The 17,546-nt window shown below is 35.8% G+C and overlaps 1 protein-coding gene across 4 annotated transcripts in view; it reads right to left on the bottom strand.

The window, feature by feature from the left end:
* The window catches only part of LOC149204404 (C2 and GRAM domain-containing protein At1g03370-like), a 477,851-nt gene that overhangs the window by 262,273 nt on the left and 198,032 nt on the right, over positions 1 to 17,546 (bottom strand). For all 4 annotated transcript variants that reach the window (XM_089394703.1, XM_089394705.1, XM_089394702.1 and 1 more), the window contains exon 6: positions 7,214 to 7,485. In XM_089394703.1, coding sequence (XP_089250829.1) covers positions 7,214 to 7,485 — 272 coding nt within the window. The remainder of the gene's footprint in view (positions 1 to 7,213; positions 7,486 to 17,546) is intronic.

The raw sequence follows: 17,546 nt of genomic DNA, 5'->3' as shown, positions 1-17,546 counted from the left end.
AAAAGTCAACTTCATCCAGTGTAGATAGTAAGAAAAGAAAAACAACTTTCAAGAATTTATACTTTAAAGCAAATGATGCAAGCTTCTCGAAATAAATAATCTCTAGGACATTTCATTTATATAACATTGGCCCATACATTTAATAACTAAAACATTGCCCAATTCCACATTACAATAATGCAACAAGTAGCCCTAACTTAAGCACTATGCAGCAACAAGAATAACAACGATAAAAATCACTTACAACGTTATAGAGTATATCCAACTAGCAATTCGTTTGCATAACAAAGCTCCAAGGTAAGAGAAATAGCCCAAATCCATACATCAAAATTCATCCATCTCCAAAAAATATCCTCCAAGGAAAAAGTGCAAAAATTCTCTAAGACTAGAGAGATCCCATGTCAAGTGATGATACAAATGAATGTATCTAACATCAATATATAGCCTCCTAAGGAATTCAAATTAGCCTATGGATGTGCAAATAATAACTCCTAATGGTGACAAGCCCACCATACTAGCTCATAAAGTAAAAACAAGCCTCGCAAGGGACCAAATAATGATGTATGCATGTCGTAGGGCCCTCCAAAGCCTCAATAACACCCTGAAGTGCCATATTGAGGAATAAATTCCTCAGAATATGATTGACAAGGGGGTGGCCCCTTGTTCTCCAAGTAGTAGACCTGTGATGCTCTCAGTGGGTCTAAGGGCGACACATCAATGACCCCATGGATCTCCATATGAATCAGAGATGTTTGTAGATCCTCTGCAATGGTCCAGGTGGTGGAATGAATGTTGCCATGACATCGTACAAGTGTTGGGACACTGCCAAGAGTGTGGGGCTCCTGTGGGGGCCTATTAGGCATAGTGTACCAATCATGTCACCATCGTCCCAAAAGTGGATCACTAGTAGTCTCTGAACATCCATGAAGATCTGTGGAGTGTTGTCTGCTTCCCATGGCTCTCTATGCACACCCTACATGTGCCAATGTGGGCCTCTAGGGGTCAGGATCCCATATAGGGATGCCAAACCCAAATGGAAACCACCTGCAATCCTACATAAGGTCCAATGCGTCTCCTAGGCTTCCAGTAAAATCAATCATTAGAATAATCAGGTAAAGGAGCTTACAAACCATGGATAACAAAGTGGGCACTTCATAATGGCATGCCCTTCCGTAGTGGGCTTTGGCATGTGCTAATGTCTCCAAACTCCAAAGGGGGTTAGCCAAGTACCTCATTAGGTGGTTTCAGCCCTTAGAGGGGATAGTATTTCCAAGGGGGTGGCAAGTGACAAATAGGTGAGATGGAATAGGGATTGAGTAGGGCAACCCTGGGCCACATAATGGGGCATAGGGGTAGCTAGATAAGGGGAAGCACACACCTAGGTATATGATGTATAGTAGGGAGCAGTCATTGTACATGAGGTGCCCTGACCTTGATTTTTCCACCCTTCTTTATATGCCTTTTGCCTTTTTACGATTTTTCTTTAATTAACTACTCAAGGCTCAAAGGACAAGAGCATGATGTGTATAATCTAGCAATGATTACCCCCTTTTGAGGTAGGGTGGTTCATTGCCCTCCAAGGGTTGGGACAATCATGGGTTCCTGAATGATAAAGGAGGCTCATATAGGGCCTATGGAACCAAGGTGATGGCCATGGATGGGGTAGAGCTCATGTCTCAGCTTTTTCCCACGTGCTAATTATTTTTGTCCTGGCCATATTTTGCATTTTTGGTACAAATTCCTATTAAATGTGGCCATTTATGCTTTTTGTTTTTTCTTTTAATTGCTTCAACCTCCGGGGCATCATTCTAGGCCTGACCCAAGGTGGGGGGAAGGCAATAGGGAGGCTAGCCCTATGTGGACCCAGAATGGGAATATGGACCCAGGTGGGAGAAAAGATGAATGACAGTATAGTGAGGGGAAAGAGAGTGATATGTGTGGATAAATGAGCAATACCACGCACCCAAAATTGGGGTTTCCCAAATAATACCACCCTAGAACCAAATGGTCAATAAAGGAGATCCCACTGGACTAAGATCCAAGGGTAACAACTAAAAGAGATCAAGGGGACAGTAGCACAAACTAAGCCCACTCTTTCCGCCAAATCCCCCCATCAATCCATACCCAAAAGAATCCATGATAAGTAAACCCAATACTCAATTACCAAATGACAAGATGTACCTTTAGATTCAGGAGGCCCACATTCAAACATACGATCAATACAGGTGGGTGAGGGACCACATGGCTGGCTCAAGTGGTAGAGACATGGCACAACGAGCTAGTAAGAAGCATCAAGGGGTTGTTGGTTGCCGGCTAAGGCTCATCATGGAGAAAAAATTGTCCTAGAGATATCACCCACAAGGTGGTGGGTAACAGGACCAAGGTGATAAATTAAAAAATTCTATTCAGGAAAAAAGGTCAAAATAATATCTTTTGGACTAGGAAAGAAGGGAATTATTATGGAATTCGAATTTCTTCATCAAGATTAAGGAACAAAATTTAATTTTGGCATGGATCAAGCAACAATTAGCCATTATTCTCCAGGATCAAGTCAAAATTGTGCAACTTCTTGGACCTAGCTAATTTCCACTTGGAGGAGGGTCTAGATCTCTTTATTTTTTCTATAAATTGAGCCTGAGGCTCCTCATTGTAACATCTTATCTTTGGATGGTATCGGTTTTGAAGCTCTGTAATCTTTCTTGATTAATAAAAGAAAAAACTTTAGGGGTTATACTAAGGTGTTCTTATCAGCTTATTATGGTAATGTGTATTGTCATGTGTTTATAATTTCTACCTGGTTTTGAATGCTTGTTAAATTCTTTAGCCATTTAGATTTATCGTTGCTTGCCTGCATCTATATTTGGATTTGAGCATTGTTGATCAGTTAGACCCAGTGAGTTCTTGTTTGAATCTCTAGGGCTTCTTGTCACTGTGTGAATTATTCCTTTTGAGTTTTAACAAGATTTGTCGAAGTTGTTTTGGTAGAAATATTTTTCTGAGCAAATATTGATGACTTGGGGAAATTCTTGTTTGAATCAACCAAGTAATCGAGTTGGGCATTTGAAGAAGTTTCTTGCTTGAACCACTCATTTACTTAGCACATAATGATTGAGAACCCATGGTCGACATCCCGAGGGCTTGGTCATCCAGACGTTTTAAAGGGAGTTTTCTTAGTTCCCCATCCTAAAGAAACCCATATTAATTTTCAAAAAAATCTATCTAAGGAGCTTTATTTGACTTATTCGCTTTTTAAGAGCTAATCCCATTGTGAAATACTTGTAAATAATATTTGTGAATATTTTTTTAAATATTTTATTTTAAATTTTTTAAATATATTTTTAAATATTTTGTTTCAAATATATTTTGAAAATATTTGTATAACTTCGTAAATAATAATATTTGAAACATTTTGTCCGCATGGGGTAGCTCAAGTGGCAATGGCCGTGGAAATGAAGTCTCACGGAACGGAGATCTTGGGTTCGATTCTTGTGCTACCCTCCCCAGAAATAGGGTGAATAACGGACATGTAAAAACTCGAAAATGAGAAGGTACTTCCTAAGCTTACAAAAAAAAAAAATATTTGAAACATTTTATTTTAAACTTTGTAAATATAATATTTGAAATGTATTATTTTAAACTTTGTGAATAATATACATATAATCTTTGTTTCCATCTCTTTGTATGTGTGCCTGTGGCTTTTTTTTGTGTGATCTCCGCAGGTCTAGATGAAGGAAGAGATGCAGGGTTTGAAATCATTTGTCTGCAGGTTCGTTGACTGAAAATCTGAAGGATCCAACCAAGGAGGAAGGGCTCAGTCCTCACTCAATTGAATTCCTAGATTTCAAAATTATTGTGAAGCCACTAGCATGTAGAGACGTGGAGAATTACAATTTTGTGGTTCCAGTAATTTACTTCCATTTTATTTTACAGGCCACAAGCATTTTTGCCTTTCTAGAGTTACGGCCACAAATTTCTAAAGTCTTATTTCTACCTGTATTATTCCCACGATAATTCTCATTGGTTTTGCAGGGATTTTCACAAAATCAAAGGGTTTTTCACAAGGAATTTGGCATAAATTTGTTAGGGCTGCAAAACCCTCTTGGGGTTTCAAATATTTTTCATGATCTGAGACGATTTTGAGGAAACCACAAGTGTAGGAGGCCATTTCTAGCCTCTAGATGAAAGGGTTTATCTTCTAAAATTTTTGGTGGCCTTACAAAATTTGGTTGGAAAATTTTCTGGCAGGTCCACAGGCTTAAAAAGCTTTCAAACCCTTGATCTGTTGACATAAAATATTTTTTAGGGCCCTGATAAATTTTTTAGCAAATCGCATTAGTTCTGAATCTATTGCATCCCAGCTGCAGGGGTTTTAGAGGTATTTTTATTTGTTGCAGAGGTGTGAGAGGTTTTCTTAAGGAATTTCTTTTTTTATTACGTCAAATTTTTTTGTTTGAGGAATTGCTCTAATCCGTTGGTAAAAAAAATTTTGGATATAGTTGTAAGGGCCTTGAACTTATTTTATTAAATCTGCGGACATTAAAAGCTTTATTTCCTTTGCATAAATTGATTTCTAACCCTTGCTTGTGTTTCCAGAAGTTTCATATAAGATTTGAGAGGGATTTTGACATTTCACAACTTGTCTTGGCATTACAGACTTGAAATTTTGAAGGTTTTAACATCAATTTGGAGAATATCTGATATTTAATTGGCTCATCATTTAATTGTGAAAGTTTTGGAGCCTATGTTCTACCCAAACTGTGAGCAGATTTATAGTCTTCAGAATTAGTGCATAAAAAAAATGGAATCTGGAGGGTCATTTCTTGGCAACTTTGTGGCAGTTGTTATTCTTTTAGGATCTGGTCCATTCTCAATGATTTCCTGAAGAAAGAACCTTGAAGAGGGCTTCTTTCGCTGTATAAGGGACTGATTTCTTTTTGAAGAATTCTGAGCCTATTCTAAAAGAGTTTTCACCATAATAAAATCTTACAATAGATTATCATGTTCATTTCTGACCTAGCCATGAGTCTGGAAGTGGTCTGATTGCTTGCCATTAATTGAAAAGTTTCAAGTCCTAAACCATAATCTAAATTCCCTTAACATTTAAATAAAAATTAAATTTTTTGGCAGTTGGCATTAAGGGTTTTAGAGTGATTTTGATCATTGGTGTCTAGCCTCTGGTTTTGCAGGTGGGTCTATCACCAAGGAAGTGACTTTTCCCTGTAGCAAAGTTCAATCATAATGTGTGAGCCTTTGCGTTGAAGGAAATTGGAGTTTTCAGCCTCTTAGGCTAGGAGCCTCTTCACTGTCATCAACTTGTTGAGAGATCTGAATCATTCGAAGACTGATTTTGTAGTGAATCTACTTATCTCTTGAAGAGAGACTTCCCATCGTAAAGAAAGCAGCATTTGTAACTCCTTGAGAAGAAGAGCCTCCTCTCTGTCCTAGAGGCTTCTTCTATTTGTAATTTCACTAATAGAAGTTATTTCTCTTTTCAAGGAGCTTGGAATCTTATTCCAAGGCATCCTCGTCTCCTTATTTAAAAAGGAGAAATCATTAACTTTACCAACTTCCTCTAACTTAGATTTAGTCGCTAACCATTTCATTGCATCCTCATTGCATTTCATACTAATGTGCATTTCCTTGCCACTTGGTGAAATTGCATTGAGATACATACTGTCTTGCTTCATTTGCATTTAAATTTTTTTCAAGTGGTCTCTCAAAATCACTGTTAACAATTTCATCTGCCATCCTAAGATTGTGTTGCCAACATCAAATTTCAATTAATTAAATAAGAAACATTCTCGAATAAGCACACTTGAAGGCATTTTGGGCATTGTTAAATCATCTAATCTTAACTATCACTGCTATTGTTTCATTGAATATTGTCATAAGTTAGTGACCTTCAGGTATCTATCCTTTTGTGATTGCAAGCATATTGGCATTTTACTTCCCTTGAAGCAATATTGATATCATTGTATCTCTCTAGAGCACTGCATTCTCACCTTGCATTTTAGATCTGTTTTGCATCCTAAAATTTACCTCCAAGCCTAAGCTTGGTTGAAAGAAAGTTAGGGAAACTTTCTTCATCTAATTTGATGAAGTTCAGACCCTCACTTTTGGTTAACACAGTGACCTTGCAGTCATCAAGGCCACAGTCCTTGCAGCGCCAGAGGCACTCAGGTGCTCAGGTGGTTAGAACTCCAGGGAAGGTATCATTAATATAGCCTTTGCTATCTTTCCCTGGGTTTCTCTCCACAACTTACATTTGAGACTAGCTTCAAAACAATTGAGGAGAGGGTTTCATCTAGATTAGGCATTTTAATTAAAATCAACCAAGATTTTGCACTCCACCTAGTTTAGTTTTGCATTTCATCCTTCTAATTTTTCATCTCTTGTGGCATAGTTATCATTGTGAATATTATATTTTCCTTGCAATATTATATCATTGTTCTTGTACTCATCTTTGGTTATATTGCTCATTGTCTATTTACATTGTCATTCTTATCTTGAGCATTTTCTTGAAAGTACAAGTTATTTCTGTTGTGCAAGTTATCTTTATCTGCTCATATTTGAGATAGTGCCATTTCCAACTTCTTGCAGCACCTTTTGTAGCTTGAAAATATATTTACTTGCAAGTCTTTAAATTTACATTTGAGCATTGATTAAGGCACTGGTTCATCACATGTATCTTGTATCTGCCTCATTGATTTTAATTGCACTTATCTTAACAAACATTGCTCATAATTTCTCATACTTGCTCTAATTAACAACCAAGTTACTCTAATAATAATTTGTCTTGCCCTTAAAGTCTCCTAGAACTTGTTGTTCCAACAAGTTTCCCCTTTCCATCTACCCTTAGGGACTACCCCCCTTGACTTAGCTAGGAGTCTAAACAGAGTGAATAGGGATTTAGAGTGACAGCCTCTGTTCTGAGAATTGCGCCTTAGTTGTACACTTTAGGCGACAACATTAGTACCAAGAAATGGAACAAATAATGAATTATAAAATCAAGCAATATTAGCTATTAGGTGTACACTTCAGGTGACAACATTAGTAACAAGAAATGGAACAAATAATGAATTATAAAATCAAGCAATATTAGCTATTTCATGTCTCCAGATCCAAGAAATCAAAATTAAACGATTTAAAAATTATTCAATAAAAATGAAATGAACATAAAACATAGAAATCATTGAAACAAAAGGTGGCATACCTATATGCTAACCCAAAATGAACAAATGATTGGAATTGAAACTTGAATCGACCTTTGGCATCCAAGCTCTTGGAATATGAGTAGGCATCTCTTCCTCTACCTTTCTTTGTGAATACCAAAATTGAGGGATTGAGCACAAAACCTGCAGAACTAAGACCTTGTGATATCTCTCGGATCTCATCAACATCATCCCATAGAATAAAAAATTTTGTTTTGTGTCCAAAGATATTTGAATAAAATCCCATCATTCTTGGAGATAGAAACAATCGACCCTGCAATTAAATGAATTTCCAAATCAATGCAAAGAAGAATGCATCCTCATGAAGAAACCGATATTAATATAACAAATATATGCATATCTATAAGTACATGGAAGGTAGTTGTATGTTCTATTTTCTATTCATTAGAAAGGACTCTAAATCCATTCAAGTGGGAAGCAGCTAAAGGAGTCAAAGCTTGAAGATAGATGGGTGGCCTTTTATGGAGTGCTAGAAAAAAAATCATCCAACCTTTATCATGCACACTAAAGAAGCCATACCTTCTAACATCTTTGTAACATGTCACAACTAGTGAGCAAGGCCAAGCTTAGATTGAAACAAGACTACAAGCAATCCTCACAAATTCAATGAATCTGAAAAAAGATATGGTATGCTTACATTTTAAGGAAGGATAACTAATAAATCTACAACATTTCAAAAATCTTAAGGCTGGAAGGAATAATCAAAGGACAAAGAATGATACATTTAAAGATTCAGACATACAAAACTAGGTGAAAGTGTGAATTTGGGTACGAGAATGCCATATTTGAAATATAGCCTTGTCAAGATGTAGGTGTGTCACAAGTTTCTAATATCAAATATGTAGAAGTTAAAAGGAATTTAATTGAAGAAATGAAAAACAATAGAGTTTCAAATGTAAAAAGGATACGATGGTTAATATTTATGAGCAATGTTAAGCTTCAACAAATTCTTGAGTGCATCATTTGGTTCCAAAATTCGAGACCGAGCCAAGTTCAATTTTCAAAGATTTTCAGTTCAGCATGGTGGTCTCAATATTTAGTGCTTCTGCATGAGATTTCAATTCAGATTTCAGTTCTAATTCTATTAGAAGACACATGCATGCATGTTACATCCAACATCGGAAAAATGCATAGGAAGGTGATTGTTTCCAAAAGATACTTTCCAATTTTGAGATTTGCTATTTTGAGAAAGTTTCTATATTAGAAAATAACTTTTTTAGCATATGGTTACACTTTTGAGTACCATAAAGTGATTTTATGAAAGGGTACTCTTCAAGTTTTGAAGCTACTATTTTTAGGAAAAGCCTTTTCTAGATGTTAAATTTTTAATCTCAAACTATATCTAGTTTCCATCCTTTTTATGTAGGGGCAATCCTTTGCACTCCAAGAGTGTATTGATACTATTGTACTGAGCAGTCCCGTTGAACTATTTGTGGTCATTTGAACATGAATAAAATTATATCTTCTTATCTTATTATTGGAAAGCAATCATGCTTCTCGATACCTTTTTGGAGAAAAGCATGTATGTGAATTTTTATGGCCATCAAGTAGAGTTTATTTTTGGACTTTCTATTTTTCTAAAGTGACATGCATGGATGGGATCATATAGTAATGGAGAAGAAAACTAAAACATTTAGGAAATCTCACGAAAGTACAAAATTAGGTCAAAATCAGGGCATCACTCCTAAAAATAACAAAAATGATGCACCCCACATGATATGTACTACCCTTTCAAGGTAACGACTTCTAGAGCCACCCTCATTTGGGTGTCATCCTACTTCTTAGATGAGTTTTCCTACTTATTTCTTACAATTTAGGTCAATTCTTCCAGTTCTTCCATCAAAGACATAATGATCTAGAATCACATCACTCATGAGTTCTTTTAGATGTCTCAATGATTGTACACAAATATTATGTACACAGATAAATGGTACTTTGTGCATCTACACATATTATATATATCTCAATCGATGTGATCTGCTCTTGTGTGTGGGTTTCTTGCTTAAACATTGTTTGATTGTTTCTTACCTAGTCGTGAACATGGTAAACATTTGGTATGATATAATAACACTTCTTAACAATAATTTTTTTATTATTTTTTTGCATTATACCCTTGGGGGCATAATTTTCCATAACTTTCCTTACGTAAGTGTTGTCAAGAATTGGGCCAAGTCTACTAAGGATATAGTTGAATTAGCAAACCTCATATCCTAATCATACTTAACGCTTTCCAATTTTTCCCCTTTCACTTTCATCTCGTTCATAAAACAAATATTATTCTCGCCCTTGTTTGACTTATCATGTCATGTAGCTAGGTCCTATTACGCACTTTTTGTCAAAGTTCCAAGGAATCAGATATGCCAAAAAAAATTCAAAGGATCGGATCACCAGTCATCAGTTCATTGAGTCTTTGTAAACCCATTCTGCAAATTTATAATGTAAATGATGCTAGTAAGACTGTGTATGTATGTAACAACCTAGGTAAACCTATTATTTTGGCAAGAGTTTCATCCTAGGAGGTTTTTCATCTCACTGACTTATCTATGTTTCTAAACACGGATAGTCAATACAGTTTTTCCCTCCAACTTCACCCCAAAGCTAGGGTGGAATTCTTCGTCAAAGTCTTAGGTGAGTTCTAGTGTTTTAGTCGAGTCTTAAGTAAAAGTGGTTTGGGAATAATTTAAGCTAATTGGCTAAATTGTTTTATTACAAATCACTTAGTCTACTGGATCATATTGTGTCACAGAATTGGATAAATTATTTGAGGGTCTATACTAAATGGGTGTTCCCCCTTTGAAGGTTGAAAATGTAATTATCTTATGTAAAAAATATTTTAGTGCATGGTCCCTCATACTTAGACACCATGGCTAAAATATTAGAGGGTGGAAAAATTATTAATCCCCTCAAGTGTCAATTAATTAAATTTTCTGGCAAAAATAAATTAAAATCCTAAGCCAGAAATTTAATTAATTAGAGTCAAAATTAAAGTCTTAGAGAAATTAAATTCTCTAAATGGAAAAAATCGTGGGTATCAAAGAAATTAATTTTTGGAGGTCCCCCACCAAGGGAATATTGGAAATTTCAAGAAAAATTGAACCCTTGGACCTTGGTGGTTAAGTCAAAATCAATTTTTTGAGGAAATTAGCTCAAAATAATTAATTTTGAGCTAATAAAAAATGGGTTAAATAAGAAATTCGAAAATTCCTCAAAAATAAATATTTTCAACAGTGGAGATTAAAAGATGATCAAATATTTTTTGACGGCCGAGATTATTTTGACGAGGATCAAGCCAACTAGCCGTTATTTTTCCACTTGGAGGATTTATCTATAAATTAGGAGTCATTTGAGTCTCAAGCCATTAGATGTTTGGCTAAGAAAATTTTGAAAGTTGATGTAGCGTTATTGTCCTGCTGGGAATGTTTTTTGAACCATAATAGAGACTTTGGGGTGCAGTTCATAGTGTTTATTATCTACTGATTTGTGGTATGTGATGGGTACAAGATTTCCTATATTGTGCTAAAAATAATAAAAAGATTGTTTATTCATTAAATGGTGATAAGAACATTCTATTGGTATATTTTGGGTCTATCTTAGGTGATTTGATTCTCCATATGTTTAATAAGCTTTCTTGAAGAAAATATATAGTGTTTGCAAGTTCCCCAGTCTTTGGGCTCCAAGTTCAGAAATTGTGAATGTAGGTTGACCTTGTTTGGACTTCAAATATTTTTATGGTTTATCTAACTTCACTAAGGTTGTAGCTTCCATTTATTCTCCAAAGTATACTTAGCCATCTATCAATCTCTAAAAAATATTTCTTAAAATCCCTTTTAAAAGCATTGTAGATTTGTACATTTGTAAATAGATTTGTATAATATTATTTGTAAATTATTTTTTCTAATTGAGGTTTTGGGGTTTTGATATTTTTGTATATATTGGGGTTTTGGGTATTCGTAAATTTATTTGTGTAGGTGAAATCAAGTGAGAGAGTTGGATTACAGCTAGATCTAGGCCCTTGAGGGTAAGATCTAGTCTCCAAATTTTTTGTAGGACCAATTTTTGAAGAATTTGCAACAAATTGAAGATCTGAGGCAAATAAAATTTTCCAGAGCTGGATTTTTAAGTTTTAGGGCTCCTAAGACCGGATCTGCCCTCTCCAAGGCCATTGTCTTCCTCCTAGGGCTTTGTGTCAGACCTCCTAGGGCCTGCATCACCCTTTCTAGCCTCTTGGAGGCTGATTGTATCCCCTAAGGACCTCGGCCTACCCTATTTCCCTTGGACGCAAACCTTGCGGGCTGTTGAAGAATCTGGGGCACGAGGTTAATGAGATTCTTCTTTTACATTATAAATATTAATGTTTAACTTTTTAGCATATTCTTTAACATTAGTGTGTATTCTTTAGATCACTAAATAGCTATCATAACAAAGAGACAAGAACACAAGATGTTGGCATTCTGCCAGCGTCAAAACCTCTCCCTCTTGGAGAGGAAAACCTGCACACAATTCTTCTTATAGAGATTCCAATTGACGAACATCAAGACAATGAAGTTTAACTAACTGTGCCACTCCAAGACCAAGCCACCAATCCTCTTTTTCATACTGTTGAGGTCATCGTCGTCACTGCATCACTAAGACATCCATTGCTGCTGCAACATCACGGAGATATTCACGAGAGAAAGAATGTTGCACCATATCTCTATCATTACTTCGTTCTTTACTTCTTATTGAGATCATCATTATGTGGATGAGGTTTCTATGATGAAATTACATCCTCGAGACAAAGCCATCATTGACATCAAAATTATGCCTAAGGTTATGACTGCAGAGAGTAGCACGAGACCTTTATCTTTAGACTTATGCCGAAAATGTAACCATTACAATAGCACTTATCTGTAATCATTGTCATGCCATCCAAAGTATGATTCTTATGGGAAGAGACATAGTCCTGTATCCATCCGAGTTTCAACACCTTGAGCTTGACCAAGATTTCAAAGTGGAATTCAAAGGTATTATTGACCCTGTCGCCTACACCTACCTACAAGTCAGTGAGAAAAGCCTTCAACCCCACAAGGTGTGGTCAGTGGCACGAAACTCAGAGAAGGGTTGTCACACTAATCCCGACTCTCTCCGTTTGAGCTATCTCCTAGGTTAGCTAAGGGGGGTGGTCCCTAATGAAAAGTTAAGTTAAAAACGATGTGAGTTTCTAGGAGAATTGTTAGAGTTAAATAGATTATCTCTTTAAGATTTATGAGCAAAAAAAACTGATATGAGCAATAACCATCATAAGATAAGCATGAAATACATAAACAACTAGTGCCTTCCAAGTATTTGCTCTTTAAGAAACGAAATTGTATTTTGCTTAAAACAAAAGTAGAATGCTTCAAAAATTGAAAGCAAAGAAATCCTGAAATAGAGACAAAGATGACATGAAATAGTCAAAATGATAATCTACAATTAGTGTACAAGAACTAGATCAAGACATGCAAGTAGAACTCCATACTTGTCTAGTTAAAACAATGCTCTAGGTAGAAAATAAAATCCTTGAAAGCACAAGATATTGATCAAGAAAAATATTTAATTTAAGTTTATGTGATCTTAGTAGGCTAGAGGAAAGGAAACTCCCTCTTTCAAAATCGTTTGATGAGATCCTTGAGGCAAACCGATTGGGTCCTTCTACTCTTGATCTTGGGAGTTAGTTCGTCTATTAGAGAGCTACCCCACACCCAAGTAAATCCTTCAACCAAATCTAAAGATTTCTACACACTTGAAAAAAGATGTCAGCAATCATAAGGGATTAGATTATACAATGGAGGAGAAGGCTAGAAATTTCACCAAAAATCTTCTAGTGCTCTTTTTCCTAGCGTATTTCTCTAACCCAAAAACCATACAAGATAGTTTGCATATGTTAATCCAGACAAGTGGCAAAATGATAACTAGCATAATCCAAACTACATGTAGAATGTAAATCACAACAATTGAAATAACATCAACTCAAGAAATGATAGGAGAACACCAACACAATAGTACCCCAAAGTCTCTTTTATTATATGAAAGATGAATACAAAATCCAACAGAGTCTCCGTAAGCCCAATAGCTCGTTTTATGATACGATGTGAGAGCCCATGGCTCTATTATAAAGAGAGTTGGGAGCAAATCCCAATGAAGAATGATAATGACAAATGGCATTGGAGCCAATCCCAATGTAGAAGTGATTAAACAAGTGGCATGAGGTGACAATCCTAAAGAGGAATTCGAATTTATTGAATAGAGTGTAAAAATCGAATTTTGGCAAGTGGACATCATTTTCTTCTTCTCTTATGTGCCAAATTTGAATTTTATGATAGAATGACAAGTGTATATGGGTGGCAACCCATGTGGGGACAATTTTCCACAAAAATATCCACCAAATATTCTCTCAAATCCTCTCAAATGTGCATTAACTTCACAAATTCGAATTTCCAAGTAAGCAGCTTTCTCCTTTAATGCCAGAAATTTGGTTTTATTTGAGCACATGTCCTCTCCTTGATTTTAGGAGTCCACATCACCTCAGGACTTCACTTTAACTCCCCCATAATTTTTCACCTCATTTCCACAACATTTAGCATGTGTGGATATTTATTTTTCTCCATTTATTTAATTTTTGGCTTAATTAATTGTCAGATTTCCCACTAAACTTAAGAAAAGTGGGTTTTGAGGGTTCAAACACATTTTTAACCCATCAAAGTGTGTCATAGTAGAAATTTGAGGGTGAGAGATGTAATTTTGATTACTCATACCCCATACAACTTCTCTAGACATCACTTATTACATTGCAAATACAATTTTATTAGCAATTTCTGCAATGTAGAAAATCTAAAAAATTAAAAAATGACTACCTAGACCTAACCCAATTCCACAAAAAAATTTGTATGATCTAATATGGTAATACACATCGACTCTAGACACTAAGATGTGTTAGGGGCTCAACCTTCAAACCGTCACCCCGACTTTGGGATAAAACGTGAGTAAAATAACCTAGAAAATTATCCGCCTCTGAAAAAGAAGAGATAACTAACCAAATAAAAAAACACTCCAAGGTGTACTCGTTTGTTCATTGAGTCCCAACATCCTAGCTCTGTTACAGACTCAAATTCATTATTATTAGTATCACTTATTACAATTCCCCGCAAGGTGTGGAATTTGGGTACAAGTAAGATGATGAGAAGATAGAAGTAGAGTTAAAAAAAAACTTTGTTGACTAATGAGATATGATGGTACAACTATCTTCTGGATCATCCTTGGGCGTGGAATCTTCATATAATCATTAGGTGCCACTCCAGTGGTCAACAATTGGCTCCATATGGGGATGCATGCTAGATATGAAGTGATAGTGTGCAAGAATCTACAATTTGCATCCACCGACAAAAGACATATATCAACAATGTCCATTCAAAATATCATCAAATGAAATCAAATACAGAAATGAAGAAATTGAAATTTATTCTAAGAGCATAAATGATAATTTATTCATGAAATAAAACTAATTAAACAAAAATGACAAGGGATAAGGTTAGAAATATGATACAAAAAGATGCCCCATGGCATCAGATGTCTTCGGTGAAAATCATCTTGAGAACCTGCCTACTCACAATCAAGTCCATAGGTTCTTTCTTTGATGTGCCTTGCACAATTCTAACTATCTTGGGACTATGACTTGCCCCAATATTAACATGTTTGTGGCCATCAGATATACCAAACCTCTTCATTTTCCTTTTCCGACTATTGATGCGTTGAGGCTTGATCCTGCTCAAAACTGGTGGTTCATTTTTTATATCTTTTTTCTTTTTTCGCTTTTTTCTTTTCTTCTTGGTTAGTTGTGATGGTGATGATGATGCATTTATTGTGAATCCTACTATTTTGTCTTGAAAATGCTCTGATGGAAGATTTGAAGTACCCCAGCTTTTTAAGCTATGCCTAATTTCTTCGTTTTGAATCTGTTCTGTTAAAGGGGGAAGAAAATTTGTCAACACTGCATCACTTCCTGTCTGGCATGATCTGTAGATAATCTCATTGTTGGGCTTCCTTGGATCTTCAACATGATATCTTTTCTCTAACTCACGATCAAGTCTGACAAAGGTATTATCAGGCATGGGGATGGTGGCATATGATAAGTCCATTTGAAGGCTACCACCTAGATCTGATGCCCATTTTCTTGATAGGAGCATTCCCCATGAATCAAGAACATCTATCACAACAATATCCATAGTCATTATTCTATCTGTGTATGCAATTAGGAAAACTTGTAAATCTTTAATTATGCCACACACTTCAATTCTTTTAGATTCCATTGAACATATGTTGTGATAGGGCCTAGATACCCTTAAACTTAGTTGATCCATGACTTTCTTGGTCATGACATTTGATGAAGCCCCTGAAACAAGTATGCAGTTGTGTAAAAGACGATCATTCACTATCAAAGAAACATAAAATGGTAGATGATCTTCATTCCCCACATAACAATTCATACTTTTCAATACAATTTTCTCATCTTCCGGTTCATCACTAGGATTTTCTTCCCTTTCAGTAACTACAATGGCACTCAGTAACTTGGCCCTTTGAGGTGGTATCTTTAAAATTTTTGTCACTGGAATAGAAACATTTGCATTATTCAACCAATTGCCCATGTCAAAATTCAATTCTGAAGTGGGAGGAGAAAAATTTATGTGATTATTCCGGTCTTGGATATCCCTTCTCTAATAAGTCATCCCTTTGTGTTTTGTTATAGCAAGAATCTGTCCAGATGTAGGTTTTTCCCCAAAAATCTTAGTGACTTCGTAAAAATTTGCAATCATATTGTAAACCCCAAGATTATTAGGCCTATGGTCAAACTCTTGATTTCTCTCAATGGTGTATATCTGATCTTCCATAGAGAACATATTGATTTGACCAGCGATCCCTACATGTTCATCTCCTAACATGCCACTTTCCATGATTCTCTTCACATATGGGCATGTGGCTTCTTCATGGAACTCATTACATGGCCTACAAAAAGGGGGAATCTAATCTACCATGTTGGTGGATTCCAATGGATTTGGAGACCTATGTTCCTATTGAGGGCCTTTATTCTTTTGTCATCTATCATTTGGCCTAGGTTGGAATCTTTGCACTTGTGATCTCTCCATGGCCACCAACCTATTTTGCATGGCTTGCATTTCTTTAATGTAATTTGCTTCCATGCTCTTGATGAGTTGAGTTAATTCTTTAATAGGATCATGCATAGTCTCTTCCTTGGCCTTGCTTTTGGAATCATTTGATTTTGATGGTCCTCTACTAAAACCAGGAATTTCATATTTTCCTGATTGCATTCTAGCCCTTTCTATCTTCAAGGCTTCAGATTGAGCTACATTTGTAGGCTCCTTCCTCCTCAACTCATAGGCAGTTTCAACCCCAAAAGCATCTAGATATGAGCATAAAAGAAATTCATCAGGAGGTTTAACAGTAGCAGGCATGCTTTTTACTAATTCATTGAATCTCTTGCTAAATTCCTCCATGGTTCCATTCTCATTTTTCTTCATGTTGCTAATGGCATTTATCAAATGCCTACTTTCCTTCTTCTCTCTGAAGTTATCTAAAAATGCAGTTAGAATGGCTTGTAAAGAGTTATATGAGTTAGCAAGTTGCTTAGTGAGCCAATCAAGAGCATCCTCTTCTAAAGATAAAACAAAAAGCCTCATCTTCACATCCTCATAATTAGCAATGTTACACCTGTTGTCGCGCGGATTGACACGACAACGCTCAGACCGGGGGCTGTCACTCTAATCCCCGATCCCTCCGTTTAAGCCTGTCTCCCGCGGCTAAGGGGGGTAGACCCTGTGAGATGATGAGACCAACTGTCGACCAGTTGGTTGGGAGACACGAGATACGATTAAGATAAGCACTAAAAAGATTTAATTAATTTAGTAGACCAGTGCCTTAAGAGATTGTGGTTGAAACGATTACTTGTTAAATGATATAGAAACATAAACCGTGAACAGCGATCATTTGTCATCAAAAAGGCTCATAGAGTGATCAAAACGATATCCAGCAACTGAGAATTTTAAAGAGATGAATGCTTTAAACCACCACGAGAATCACAAATCATTAACCAGATATCATATTTCGTATCTCGACTTGAAAATTTAGATCTCAGCATGAAAGATATAACATGACAATTCCCGAAAAATAACTGGATCTGACAAAGAAAATTTTCCGTAAAATTTTTTTATACTTTTTTTTTTTGAATTTTTTTTTTTTTATAAGACAAAAGTTAAAAAAAATTAATCTAAAACTAAAAAATAA

Source organism: Pinus tabuliformis, chromosome 1_2, assembly GCF_031772625.1.
Source record: "Pinus tabuliformis cultivar Carrire ecotype Pingquan chromosome 1_2, CPIR1, whole genome shotgun sequence".
NCBI lineage: Eukaryota > Viridiplantae > Streptophyta > Pinopsida > Pinales > Pinaceae > Pinus > Pinus tabuliformis.
Note: the sequence above shows the minus strand (reverse complement) of the source record. Positions and strands in the feature narration are given on the sequence as shown.